The 9,976-nt window shown below is 42.6% G+C and overlaps 4 protein-coding genes across 7 annotated transcripts; 2 read left to right on the top strand and 2 right to left on the bottom strand.

The window, feature by feature from the left end:
- Positions 1–322: 322 nt before the first annotated feature.
- LOC108598415 (ubiquitin-conjugating enzyme E2 R2) lies at positions 323–2,073 on the top strand. 2 transcript variants are annotated; one of them, XM_017985040.2, is made up of 3 exons: positions 323–420; positions 872–1,431; positions 1,497–2,073. In XM_017985040.2, the coding sequence occupies exons 2-3, from the start codon at positions 880–882 to the stop codon at positions 1,878–1,880; spliced, it is 936 nt and encodes a 311-aa protein (XP_017840529.1). In that variant the 5' UTR covers positions 323–420; positions 872–879; the 3' UTR covers positions 1,881–2,073. The 2 variants fall into 2 exon arrangements, with proteins under 2 accessions (XP_017840529.1, XP_017840528.1); XM_017985039.2 differs by lacking the exon at positions 323–420 and having other exon boundaries at positions 522–1,431.
- Positions 2,074–2,781: 708 nt separating this feature from the next.
- LOC108598242 (probable aminoacyl tRNA synthase complex-interacting multifunctional protein 2) lies at positions 2,782–4,484 on the bottom strand. Its single transcript, XM_033293515.1, has 5 exons — positions 4,271–4,484; positions 3,998–4,114; positions 3,548–3,709; positions 3,261–3,489; positions 2,782–3,203 (listed from the first exon to the last, which is right to left on the bottom strand). Exons 1-5 carry the CDS (start codon positions 4,394–4,396, stop codon positions 2,827–2,829), a joined length of 1,011 nt encoding a protein of 336 aa, XP_033149406.1. The 5' UTR covers positions 4,397–4,484; the 3' UTR covers positions 2,782–2,826.
- A 104-nt stretch (positions 4,485–4,588) lies between these two features.
- On the top strand, positions 4,589–5,278 carry LOC108600013. 2 transcript variants are annotated; one of them, XM_017987320.2, is made up of 3 exons: positions 4,589–4,748; positions 4,810–4,952; positions 5,007–5,278. In XM_017987320.2, exons 1-3 carry the CDS (start codon positions 4,610–4,612, stop codon positions 5,160–5,162), a joined length of 438 nt encoding a protein of 145 aa, XP_017842809.2. In that variant the 5' UTR covers positions 4,589–4,609; the 3' UTR covers positions 5,163–5,278. The 2 variants fall into 2 exon arrangements, with proteins under 2 accessions (XP_017842809.2, XP_017842808.2); XM_017987319.2 differs by having other exon boundaries at positions 4,807–4,952.
- A 686-nt stretch (positions 5,279–5,964) lies between these two features.
- LOC108600010 (caprin homolog) lies at positions 5,965–9,844 on the bottom strand. 2 transcript variants are annotated; one of them, XM_017987314.2, is made up of 5 exons: positions 9,361–9,844; positions 8,640–8,822; positions 8,413–8,579; positions 7,377–8,340; positions 5,965–7,316 (listed from the first exon to the last, which is right to left on the bottom strand). In XM_017987314.2, the coding sequence occupies exons 1-5, from the start codon at positions 9,739–9,741 to the stop codon at positions 6,300–6,302; spliced, it is 2,712 nt and encodes a 903-aa protein (XP_017842803.2). In that variant the 5' UTR covers positions 9,742–9,844; the 3' UTR covers positions 5,965–6,299. The 2 variants fall into 2 exon arrangements, with proteins under 2 accessions (XP_017842803.2, XP_017842802.2); XM_017987313.2 differs by having other exon boundaries at positions 5,966–8,340.
- Between the last annotated feature and the right edge of the window lie 132 nt (positions 9,845–9,976).

The raw sequence follows: 9,976 nt of genomic DNA, 5'->3' as shown, positions 1-9,976 counted from the left end.
GAATAGGTGGATCAGACTACCTAGAAAGAGAATACTATTTTGCTTGATTGAAGCATACTAAGCATTAATAGAAATGTTTTTTTACATTTGGGTATGCATAAACTTTTCATAAATGGTTGTATTTAATGTTGAACCTGCGAAATTTATTTCCTTTTTGTTAAGAAGCTTATTTATTTAAAGATACAAATATCAATATATTAGGTCTTGGCCCCACAGTGCAATATTTGAAATGGACATATCGATATTTGTATTTGTGGTATTTTTCTTATAATATTTTTATAATCTTCAACAACCCTGCACTGAAATAGTATCGAATCTCTAATTATGGCGAATAATTGTAAAGTGAAACTGTTGCAAAGGAAATAACAATAAATATCAAGACTAAACAAAATATTCGTTGAAACAACTAAGCGAACCGAAGTGCGTACCTAAGTAGGCAGTCAGTGTATATATACATATCATATAATTCTTGTTATTTTTATAACGTCTCAACAATTTTTTGGTGCCTGATTCACAAAAACAAAAACGCCAACAGGCACACGAATAAAGTTTTCATTTCATTTTACAAAAGCGAAGCGCATAGATCTAGATCCAGCGCAACGCATTTTCTTCTAATTGCATATCCAAATTTTCAAGTTCCATTTGCAAAAACAGTTTTTTATTCATGCATGTGTGCGTGCGTGTGATTGTTTGAGTGTGAGGTGCTGCCGCAGCTCACCTTGAGTCCGCTGCCTTTGTTGTTGTTGTAGTGGTGGTGGTGGTGTTGTTATTGGTGCAGCGTCATAACGTCGCCGTCGTATAAGATATTGACCCTGAACGGGTGATTAATATATTTTTAAGCTGATGTATGGAAACGCTTGTGTTTTATTAGGTGAACAAATGACCACCGCCGCATCCACATCGCAAAATGCGTCGTCGTCGTTGATGGGCTCCACGGGTGGGGCCGGCAGCGCTAGCTCCACTACACTGACATCAACGCCCAGCAGCTCTGCACTTCGTGCTCTGGCAATGGAGTACAAGTCGCTGCTAGAAGAACCAGTTGAGGGATTTCGCGTCAAGCTAATGAACGACGATAACCTGTTCGAATGGGAGGTTGCCATATTTGGACCGCCAGATACGCTATATCAGGGTGGCTATTTCAAGGCGCATATGAAGTTCCCACACGACTACCCGTACTCGCCGCCATCCATACGCTTCCTCACCAAGGTTTGGCATCCGAATGTCTACGAAAATGGTGATTTATGCATATCCATATTGCATCCGCCTGTAGACGATCCGCAGAGCGGCGAATTGCCGTGCGAGCGCTGGAATCCCACACAGAATGTGCGTACCATTCTCCTGTCGGTTATATCGCTGCTAAATGAACCCAACACATATTCGCCAGCCAATGTGGATGCCTCGGTGATGTATCGCCGATGGAGGGACTCTCAGGTGAATGGTCGAGTATTCAACTGTGTTGAAGGCAATTTAATCCTATGTGTTTGTCTTATTTGTAGGGCAAGGACACTGAGTATCCGAACATCATCCGCAAACAAGCTTTGGCTGCAAATGTGGATGCCAAGCGCGAGGGCGTTGTGGTGCCCATGACGCTGGAGGACTATTGCCTTAAGCCCACACCGAAGCCCAGCACAGAGAGCGGCCTGGATGCCAATTTCTACGATGATGATTTTGATTTAGAGACCGAAGATCTTCCCACAGACTCGGACGAGGAGACGGATGAAGATGATGATGAGGAGGACGACGACGAAGATAGCGCTGCGATTAGTAAAAATAGTGTTAACAACAAGTGCAAAAACAACAATGGTCTGTCGAAGTCGGCTGCCGCTGCAGCAGACGATGCTGAGTCAGCAGACGATAGCGGCAAGGGCGAGACCACATAATGCAGTCAACTCCATTTGCTCCACACCCTAAACCACAAACACACTGATCATGCCCTAGGCGTCTACGTAGCATTTAAAACATGTATTGAGATCGAGCTAGGAGGCGCCCCCTGCGCTGCTTTATCATTTACTCTCTCCCTAACAATATTTAATATTATTTTTACAACTAATGTACAATTATATAAAACTAAAACTATATTACTGTTTTGTCTGCCGACCTCACTATCCCAAGGCGGGTCCGTTTAAATGTTTTGCGAATCCTCTCTAAGCAACTACATAACACTCGAAACTGATTATTACTATTCAAGATATATACAATATATGTATTAGGTATAAAATATTATTTTAAAATATACTATATACAACTAACACGTACATGTAATTAAAGAAAGGGGAGGGGGCCCGCTTGACAACTAACCTCCTACTTACAGCCAGAGATATTTCCTAACAACAATGCAAACAACAAAAAGTATTAAAGAGAAGAGAGAAAATATATAAAGCCTAAAGCCATAAGATACAACAATCAACGGATTTCAAGTATAAAAAGCAAATATGAAAGTTTAGCTGTTAAGCAATTTATAAGAGCATCATAACACCAATTGCAATATTAAGTGCGAAGAAACATACTGTATAAATTTCAATTACTACAAAGATTAAAAGCCAAATAAAGATAAAAACAAAAACAAGCTAACAAAATATATAAGTAAAAGCTGGTGCTCGTTGAAAAATATAATATCCATAGCGGATATTTATATCTCTTGGATCGCAGTGTTCTACCAGCAGAATTCAAATATTTAAAGAAAATGGGCAAACATTTTTAATTTTCTGCTTTATCTTTTCTAGTATTTCAATTATCTTTTTGCAAATAATTCATTTGGTTTAATCTCAGAACAAACATAAATTTCACATTCACTTTGCTGTTTGCAAATATTTTATTCTATACAGCTTAGATTTGAGTAACAAGCTTGGCGCGCTTACGCCATGCGAGCATCGCAGGTGTTAGATCCTTGTCGGTAATGGCAGGCATGCGTATGAGCGAACTGTGGACGCCAATGTCCGCCACAGACATTTGATCGCCACCAAAATATTGCTGTTGTGCCAGGCGCTTGTCCAGCAGCCGCACCATGGCAACCTGCGCCTTGTGCGTGCTGCAACGCAGCAGTTGATAGCAGATGTCTAATACAGCATCGATTTCGTTGCAGAGCGGAGAGTTCTCATATCTATACTCAGCGGGTCCCACACGTCCTAAATAGCGTATGATATTCACTTCACCATAAATGGGCACATACATGGTAGGTGAGCTAATCATCTCAGTGTGTTCGCCTGGAAAACCAAGTTAAGATTGAGTTTTTGTATTTAAAAATGCACAACTGTGCTTACAGTTTTTCCAGATGAGTGTTACATTGATCTTTGGCAGCGCTGGATTCACTGGAACCTTTGCCAAGTTTTCTTCGAATTCACGCGCTTTTGGCCCTATGTCTGCCATGGTAGAGTGTGTGAAGGTCTTCACATCAATTGTATACAAATTCCGCCAAGCGTTCTTCATTGCCAATAGCGCATAGGGTATAAAATTCGGATGACCATTAACGACAACATCATGCAGCGGCACCTGTAGAGCAATTTGTTAATTAAGTCTAAACTTCTGTGTGCTATTGACAGTTACTTGCCTCTTTTAGTCCACCATTCTGATATGACGTCGTATGTTGTATGGTCTTGCCACATACATTGACACCCAGACTGCTGCGAATCTTGCCCAGTTGTGCTTTCAGCTCCTCCAGCTGCTTTAGCACTTTTTCCTGACGCTGCAGCACTACTGAAGTATCATCTTGCTGAAAGATAGAATAGAGAAAATGTTAAATAATATACTAGCACAGAATAGCTGCAGAAAGAGATGGGCGCGTGACAGTGACAGTATTTTATTTAGAAATTATATTAATTTGTTAGTCCATGCTGTAATTTGTAACTCTAGTCAACATTATGCATTTTAAACTAAGATTTCATCATGCGCCCATTTCTAAGCATTTGGCTCTTATAATTCACTATGCAATTTATATATGATATATGTATTAGACAGTTTTGGTTATATATTTATAGATTTATTTGTTGTTTGCTATAACCTTTAACAGTTGTTGTATTTGTCGGCCTAAAATGTCCAAATCAAGTGCACAAGTCTTTGGCTTTTTCGATAAGTTCTCACTCTCCTTCGCGCCACTGCACTGAATATGACGCCTCTTCTTTTGATATCACATGAAAATGGATTTATTGTGATTTAACAATTAAAGCATATGCGGACGAAATAATAATTAAAATGTGGACATTCACAATCAACATGAATATGTAAATAAGTCACTGAAACGTTCATCGCTATAATTGTGCTCCATGGAAGCAACTGGAAATTTAATAGGCCACTTACTGCGCCATCTGCACCAGCTGGAGAGACTAATATTCCTTAATTCGTACATACAGGTAGGTAGTTTTATGTCAAATTGTGGCAACAAAGTTTTCAATTCGTACATTTCACACTTAATTTTGACAAATCTTTTACAGAGAGATCCAAGAAAATGTGCTTGGCCTAGGGTTGCAGTATAATTATGAATTTGCCTATGAGTGTGAGTGAGATGTCTGTAGCGTTTCGATAAATAGCGATAACACAATTTGAGATGGTTGGCAACGCGTAATCAGCTGTGTGGCTTAAAAATGTAAATAAACACAAATTATTTATGCAGTAAATGGCAGCATTATTAAGGTACCGTTATAGCTTTGTGGCTGGCGCTTGTGCAGCTGGCGGCAGCTTTTTTGGCAAGCTGCCCAGTTTTTTAACCGCACGGCGTTTGCTGCTACCTGTTTTAATAGATCATGAATATGCCGGTAAGTTTTAGTGTAAATAACATTTTAGCAATCAATAAATTAATCAAAAACAAATCAGCACTGTTTTTAATGCAACTGCTGCCACTTGGGCTAATGCTCTTCTGTAATGTGTGCAACCTGCGTTACTTTCTTAAGGCTCTGCAGATGACGCAGCAAACATTGACGGCAACAGTGCTAACAGCTGCCTCCAATTACATTCTCTCGGTTTGTATTAAGCAATATGCATATTGTATTATATTTATAAAACTTTATTTTTAGTTTATATTAGGTGCGCTTGTTTATGGTGAACCGCTAACGGCGCTGTCCGGCATTGGCATGACGCTAATATTAGCTGGACTTTGGTTTCTTTGCGAGCCCACCACAAGTGCAACGACTACAGTGGAACAAATCACTCCAGATAAAAAGAAAATTTAATGAATTGCCATTCCAATTAAAGTGCAGATCATTAGTAATAAGTCATGTTAGTTTACTTATATAATTCTTGTTTAATGTACCTATTTTGCAAATACATAATCCGTTCATGTTTACCATTTATAATGCACATAAGTGGGGCATAAGTTTAGCTGCATTTGCTTAATTGTACAGCACTACATAAAATATTTATGTATATTTTATATGTTTGTATATGTTATTAATATGCGCAGTGGTTGTAGTACTTGATTCCTAAGTGTGGTATATAAAAATGAAAAGATATATTTAAAGAAATTAAGATAAGAGCTCAAACTATAAGTATATGTATTTTGTTTATATAGTAAATTACATACATAAGTTGCATTTTGTATTTTGCTTTCATAATCCATTCGCAATGTGTTTTATGAATAATTAAATATAATTTGTATGTTTCAAAATTGTTTATTTAATTGCTAAGACGTATAAATACTTTTGTTTTCTGTATTTGTTTTGCATGATTTATTAAGACGAAAAGTTTCAAGCACTTTTCTCAACTCCTCATCATCCCTAAGATTTGTTGTTAATTTGCGGATCGCTTGTTGTTGTTTTTACTCTCATATTTAGCAGCTGTTTGTCATTTAATTGTTGCTTAAAGGGTTTTAAAAACCCACAGCATTCACTAGTCTGTTTGTGTATGTGTGTGTGTGTGTGTTTTTAAACTTTCCTGTAAGTGTGTTACATGTATTTTTGTTTTTGTTGTTTACTGATGTTTGCTATAAACTATGGTTCCTTTTTTTTTATTAATAGTTAATTAAATAAATCATAATCATATAGAAACATTTAATTGTATTTAAAAAAAATGCTCAAACTGTTTGTTTGCTTTTTTCACTTGCGCTCTCTGCTTTCCTGCTCCCACAAATGGGAGCCTCTCTCACATAGCTGACTAACCGTTAATCCTACGCCAACGTGGTAACGTCGCTTGTACATGGGTGTGTGTGTGTGTGTATGCGAGTGTTTGTGTGTGATTGTGTTTTATTCTTAATGATGATGTTTGTGAGTGAGTGTGTGTGTGTGTGTTTGGTTGTGTTTATGCATTTGTGTTTACATGAGGAGCTTTTACTTTTAATACAAGTGTTGAGGCCGAACAGCTGATTTCGCTGCTTAGTTCTTATTCTCCAAAGTTAGCGGCATGCGCTGCTGCTGTGACTGACGCTGGTTCATGTAGCCACCACCACGATCTCCCATGGGTCGACCATTGCGCTGGTTACCGCCGCGCTGACCACGATACGAGTTACCGCCAGAGGATTCATAGCGCGACTCCTTGTTGTAGCCACCATTGCCGTTACCGCCGCCATTCTGGTAGTAGCCGTTGTTGCCACCGCTGGACTCATTGTTGCGGAAATAGACGCTGCTGTTGCGTCCGTTCTGCTGGGACGAGGAGTTGCCATATTGACGCGCACGATAGTTGCCGCCACCGTTGCGTCCACGCTCATCGCCGCCGCCATTGCGTCGCTGATAGTTACCAGAGTTGCGTCGATTTCCATTTTCTTGTTGGTTGCCTGAGTTGTTCCAGTGATTGTTACCCGAGTCGTTGTCATTGCCGTAACCGCCACCACGTCCGCCGCTGTTGTCACGTGGCGTGGCCCAATCCTGCTTGCCATTGCTACCGTTGCTGCCGTTCGAGGCGGCACTGCTCATGGCATTCATCTCGCTGCTCCACTTGTTGGACGGAGCCGTTGGCGTTGTGACTGTCTGTTCCGCCAGCGCCGAAGATTGGGTTTTGAGCACATTGGTCAAAGCGGCTGTGGCTGCCGCATTGGTGTTACGCGCATGCCAGTCGTTGTTCTCTACATCGTTAACTGAAGACTGTTGTTGTTGTTGCTGCTGCTGCTCATCGTGCTGGGGTTGTGGTGGCTGCTTGATGCCCAACTGCTGCTGCAGTTGCTGCTCATAGCTGACGACGGCGCTGTCGTAGGGGAAGACAGCAGTCACATCTCCAGGCTGCATGCCAATGCCTTGAGGGGGTTGCTGTGGCGCCTGCTGCGGCGGTTGCTGCTGTGGTGGCAAGCGTGCCATGATGACCATGGGCTGCTGTTGGGGCTGACGCTGCTGATCGTGCAACAGCACTGGGGAGAACAGTTGCTGCTGGGGCGGCTGCTGCTGCTGCTGTTGTTGCTGCTGCATTGGATAGGATTGGTTAGTAAAGGTTAGCGTGGTAATGGCCTGGGGTTCATCTACATGATTATGTTGCTGTTGCTGCTCAAACACCAAGCCTGCAACAGGCAGCTGCTGTGGTGGTGGCGCCTGCTGCTGGGGCATCGACTCTGGTGCGTCCAGTTCACTGTCCTGCAGAAAGTGGAAGCTACCAGTGCCCAAGACCTCGGCCAATGGACGCAGCTGCTGCATGAACTGCTGCTGCTGTGGTGTTGGCGCCTGTGGCGGCTTGAAGAAGTTGTTCTCAACAGCACGCACTGTAGTTGGGCCAAAGTGTTGTGTTTGCTGCTGCGTAGGCGCCGCATGTTGTGGCTGCGGCGGAGGCACACCGTGCAAAGCCTGGAGATTCACTGGACTGCTGCTCAATAACTGATGAGCATGTTGTCCTGGAGCCACATGTCCAGACGGCTGTGCTGCTGCGTAGAGCACATGTACAGGAGTCGTGTTGCCTGTTACAGCCGCAGCTGGAGCTGCATTGTAACCCGTCGGCGGCGGTGGCTGCTGCTGTTGTTGTTGTTGCTGCTGCTGCACAACCATGGTCTGCTCGATTGGCACACGTTGATGTTGTGACTCGTGCATCATTTGGCCGCGTTCCGGCTGCTGCAGCTCAGGCAACTCACCAGATGGCAGCTTGTCCAATCCATCTTCCAGAGAATTGTGCGCCGATGCGCCAGTTAATTGCGCATCCAGTTCACCAGCAACTACACCATCGTTAAGCAGCGCATCGCCCTCACCGCTAACCGCGCCACTATCAGTTCCATTACCAGGCCCCGTTGCTTCAGACATCGGCATCATATAGTACTTGTCCAGGTAGCCGCTGTCCTGAATCTGCTGGAAGATTGCGCGCAGTTTCTCGAACGTTATCTCAGCATAAGGCTTCGCGCGCGCATTAATGGTCATGGAAAAGAGGTCGGCTGCCTTTTGGGCAGTGGTAAGGAAGCTGACATCATCCGTGGTTTCTGGGCGACGAGTTTGCACATCCATGAAGCTGTAAAAAGACGAAAATCATTAAATAAATATATGAAACAAGATATTCGTTAATGTTTTTATTTAAACTCACAATTTCTCAAGCGCTTCGAGTTCATTAGTCTCCAGTTTACAGGCTCCGTTCTCTCCGGCCAGAAAATCAGTGCGCACCTGCTCATCGTTGAAGCAGGTAAGAACATTTTGCATAACAAGCAATTCACGTATCTTTATGGTCTCCGCCACAGCCTTGGCTTGGTTATCCTACAGTTAGTGAAGCATTTAATAAACCTATATGGACAGCAAACATTTTATTTATTTTACCTTGCGGGCCTGTTTCTTCTGCTCTTTTTCGGCCTCTTTGAACGTCACTTGCGTTTGCTTGGATATATCGCGCGCAAACTCCAGAGCGGCCAGCACAGATTCATACTTGGCAACGGCAGCGGCCTGGTCGGCACTCAGTTCTTTTCCACCAGCTTGTATGGCGCGATACGATTCCAATTTGGTCTACATTGTGTGTGTAAATAAGAGTGTGAGTCATTGGCATGCATAACATTATTTGCGACGCTTTATTTTCTTGTCAAAATAGCAAACACAAACAAGTAACACGAAACGACACTAAAGATAATTTAAAAATCCCACAGCGGGACTGACACATGCGGCATTAGTGTTGCCAGACTTTACGCCGGCTTATGCATAATTTTGTTAAAGTCGTTTAACTTCTATTATTGCAAAGTACCAAACTTAATATTTATATGGTTTGCTTTAGTTTATCGCATTTATTATTGTTACTTGTCACTTGAAAAATTGTCATTTTATAACATAAAGCACACATTTTGTCATTTAGTCACGGTCGTTGATCTGGCAACGCTGACAGATAGCAAACATGGCGTCGCGAAAAATCTGCGAGCACAAGGGGGGCAAAACGTAGCACGAGAAAAAAAACGAAACAAAGCGGGTGACGAATGAAAATAAAAATGGTGGGCTTTGCCTTTAGGTCGCGAATCCTTTGTCCCAATTACATTTCTGCTACTTTTCTACTCACCTTGCGCTTCTCCAAGTTGCGAATCTTGTGCTCAATGGCGATCAGAACTTGCTTCATCGGATTATTCCCCTCGCTGGCCGCCGCCGCTGCGGCCGCCAGTTTAAGCGTTTTGGCATTGACATTATTGTTGTTGGTCAGATCAGTCTGGCTGCCTGCGGCGCTAGTTCCACTCACTCCCGCACCAGATTTGGCATAATCAGCTAGATTGGTATTGCTGCTATGCTCTCCATTGCTAGCGTTGCTATTGTTACAGCCGCCGCTAACGCCACCCACGCCTCCGCCACCATTTCCACTGCTCGCACCAATAGAACTCACTGAGGTGCGTTTCTCCTTGCTTATATTATTGTTGTTGTTGGTGAATGTGGTAGCAGCCGAAGGCATGGTTTGCCGTGTGTTCTTTTAGTCGCTTACTACTTTTGCTATAAACTGGGAATGAAATTGAAACTGCTGCCGTTTTTTGTTCTTTGAAAAACCTAGGGATGGCTGGCTTGTAGAGTAGTGGACAGGGTTGTAGGTAGCCGGTCAATACATCGATGTATCGATAGTTCTATTCGGCTTATAATTATCGTAACGAGTCAAATTATTCTGACAACAGGTCTATCGGCGCGTTCTCATT

The sequence above is a fragment of the Drosophila busckii genome, chromosome 3L (assembly GCF_011750605.1).
Source record: "Drosophila busckii strain San Diego stock center, stock number 13000-0081.31 chromosome 3L, ASM1175060v1, whole genome shotgun sequence".
Taxonomy (NCBI): Eukaryota; Metazoa; Arthropoda; class Insecta; order Diptera; family Drosophilidae; genus Drosophila; species Drosophila busckii.
This window is presented reverse-complemented; position numbering and strand designations above follow the sequence as displayed.

What these genes read in the sequence shown, in the direction of transcription:
- LOC108600013 (XM_017987319.2), top strand. Translation starts at nt 4,610, where the DNA reads ATGGCAGCATTATTAAGGTACCGTTATAGCTTTGTGGCTGGCGCTTGT. An exon ending in AATAGATCATGAATATGCCG is followed by an intron (nt 4,749 to 4,806) that starts GTAAGTTTTAGT and finishes AAAACAAATCAG; the next exon opens with CACTGTTTTTAATGCAACTG. An exon ending in CCTCCAATTACATTCTCTCG is followed by an intron (nt 4,953 to 5,006) that starts GTTTGTATTAAG and finishes CTTTATTTTTAG; the next exon opens with TTTATATTAGGTGCGCTTGT.
- LOC108600010 (XM_017987313.2), bottom strand. Translation starts at nt 9,741, where the DNA reads ATGCCTTCGGCTGCTACCACATTCACCAACAACAACAATAATATAAGC. An exon ending in GCAACTTGGAGAAGCGCAAG is followed by an intron (nt 8,823 to 9,360) that starts GTGAGTAGAAAA and finishes CACACAATGTAG; the next exon opens with ACCAAATTGGAATCGTATCG. An exon ending in AGAAGAAACAGGCCCGCAAG is followed by an intron (nt 8,580 to 8,639) that starts GTAAAATAAATA and finishes CACTAACTGTAG; the next exon opens with GATAACCAAGCCAAGGCTGT.
- LOC108598242 (XM_033293515.1), bottom strand. Translation starts at nt 4,396, where the DNA reads ATGTACGAATTGAAAACTTTGTTGCCACAATTTGACATAAAACTACCT. An exon ending in AAATACAACAACTGTTAAAG is followed by an intron (nt 3,710 to 3,997) that starts GTTATAGCAAAC and finishes TCTATCTTTCAG; the next exon opens with CAAGATGATACTTCAGTAGT. An exon ending in AACACTCATCTGGAAAAACT is followed by an intron (nt 3,204 to 3,260) that starts GTAAGCACAGTT and finishes TTGGTTTTCCAG; the next exon opens with GCGAACACACTGAGATGATT.
- LOC108598415 (XM_017985039.2), top strand. Translation starts at nt 844, where the DNA reads ATGTATGGAAACGCTTGTGTTTTATTAGGTGAACAAATGACCACCGCC. An exon ending in GCCGATGGAGGGACTCTCAG is followed by an intron (nt 1,432 to 1,496) that starts GTGAATGGTCGA and finishes TCTTATTTGTAG; the next exon opens with GGCAAGGACACTGAGTATCC.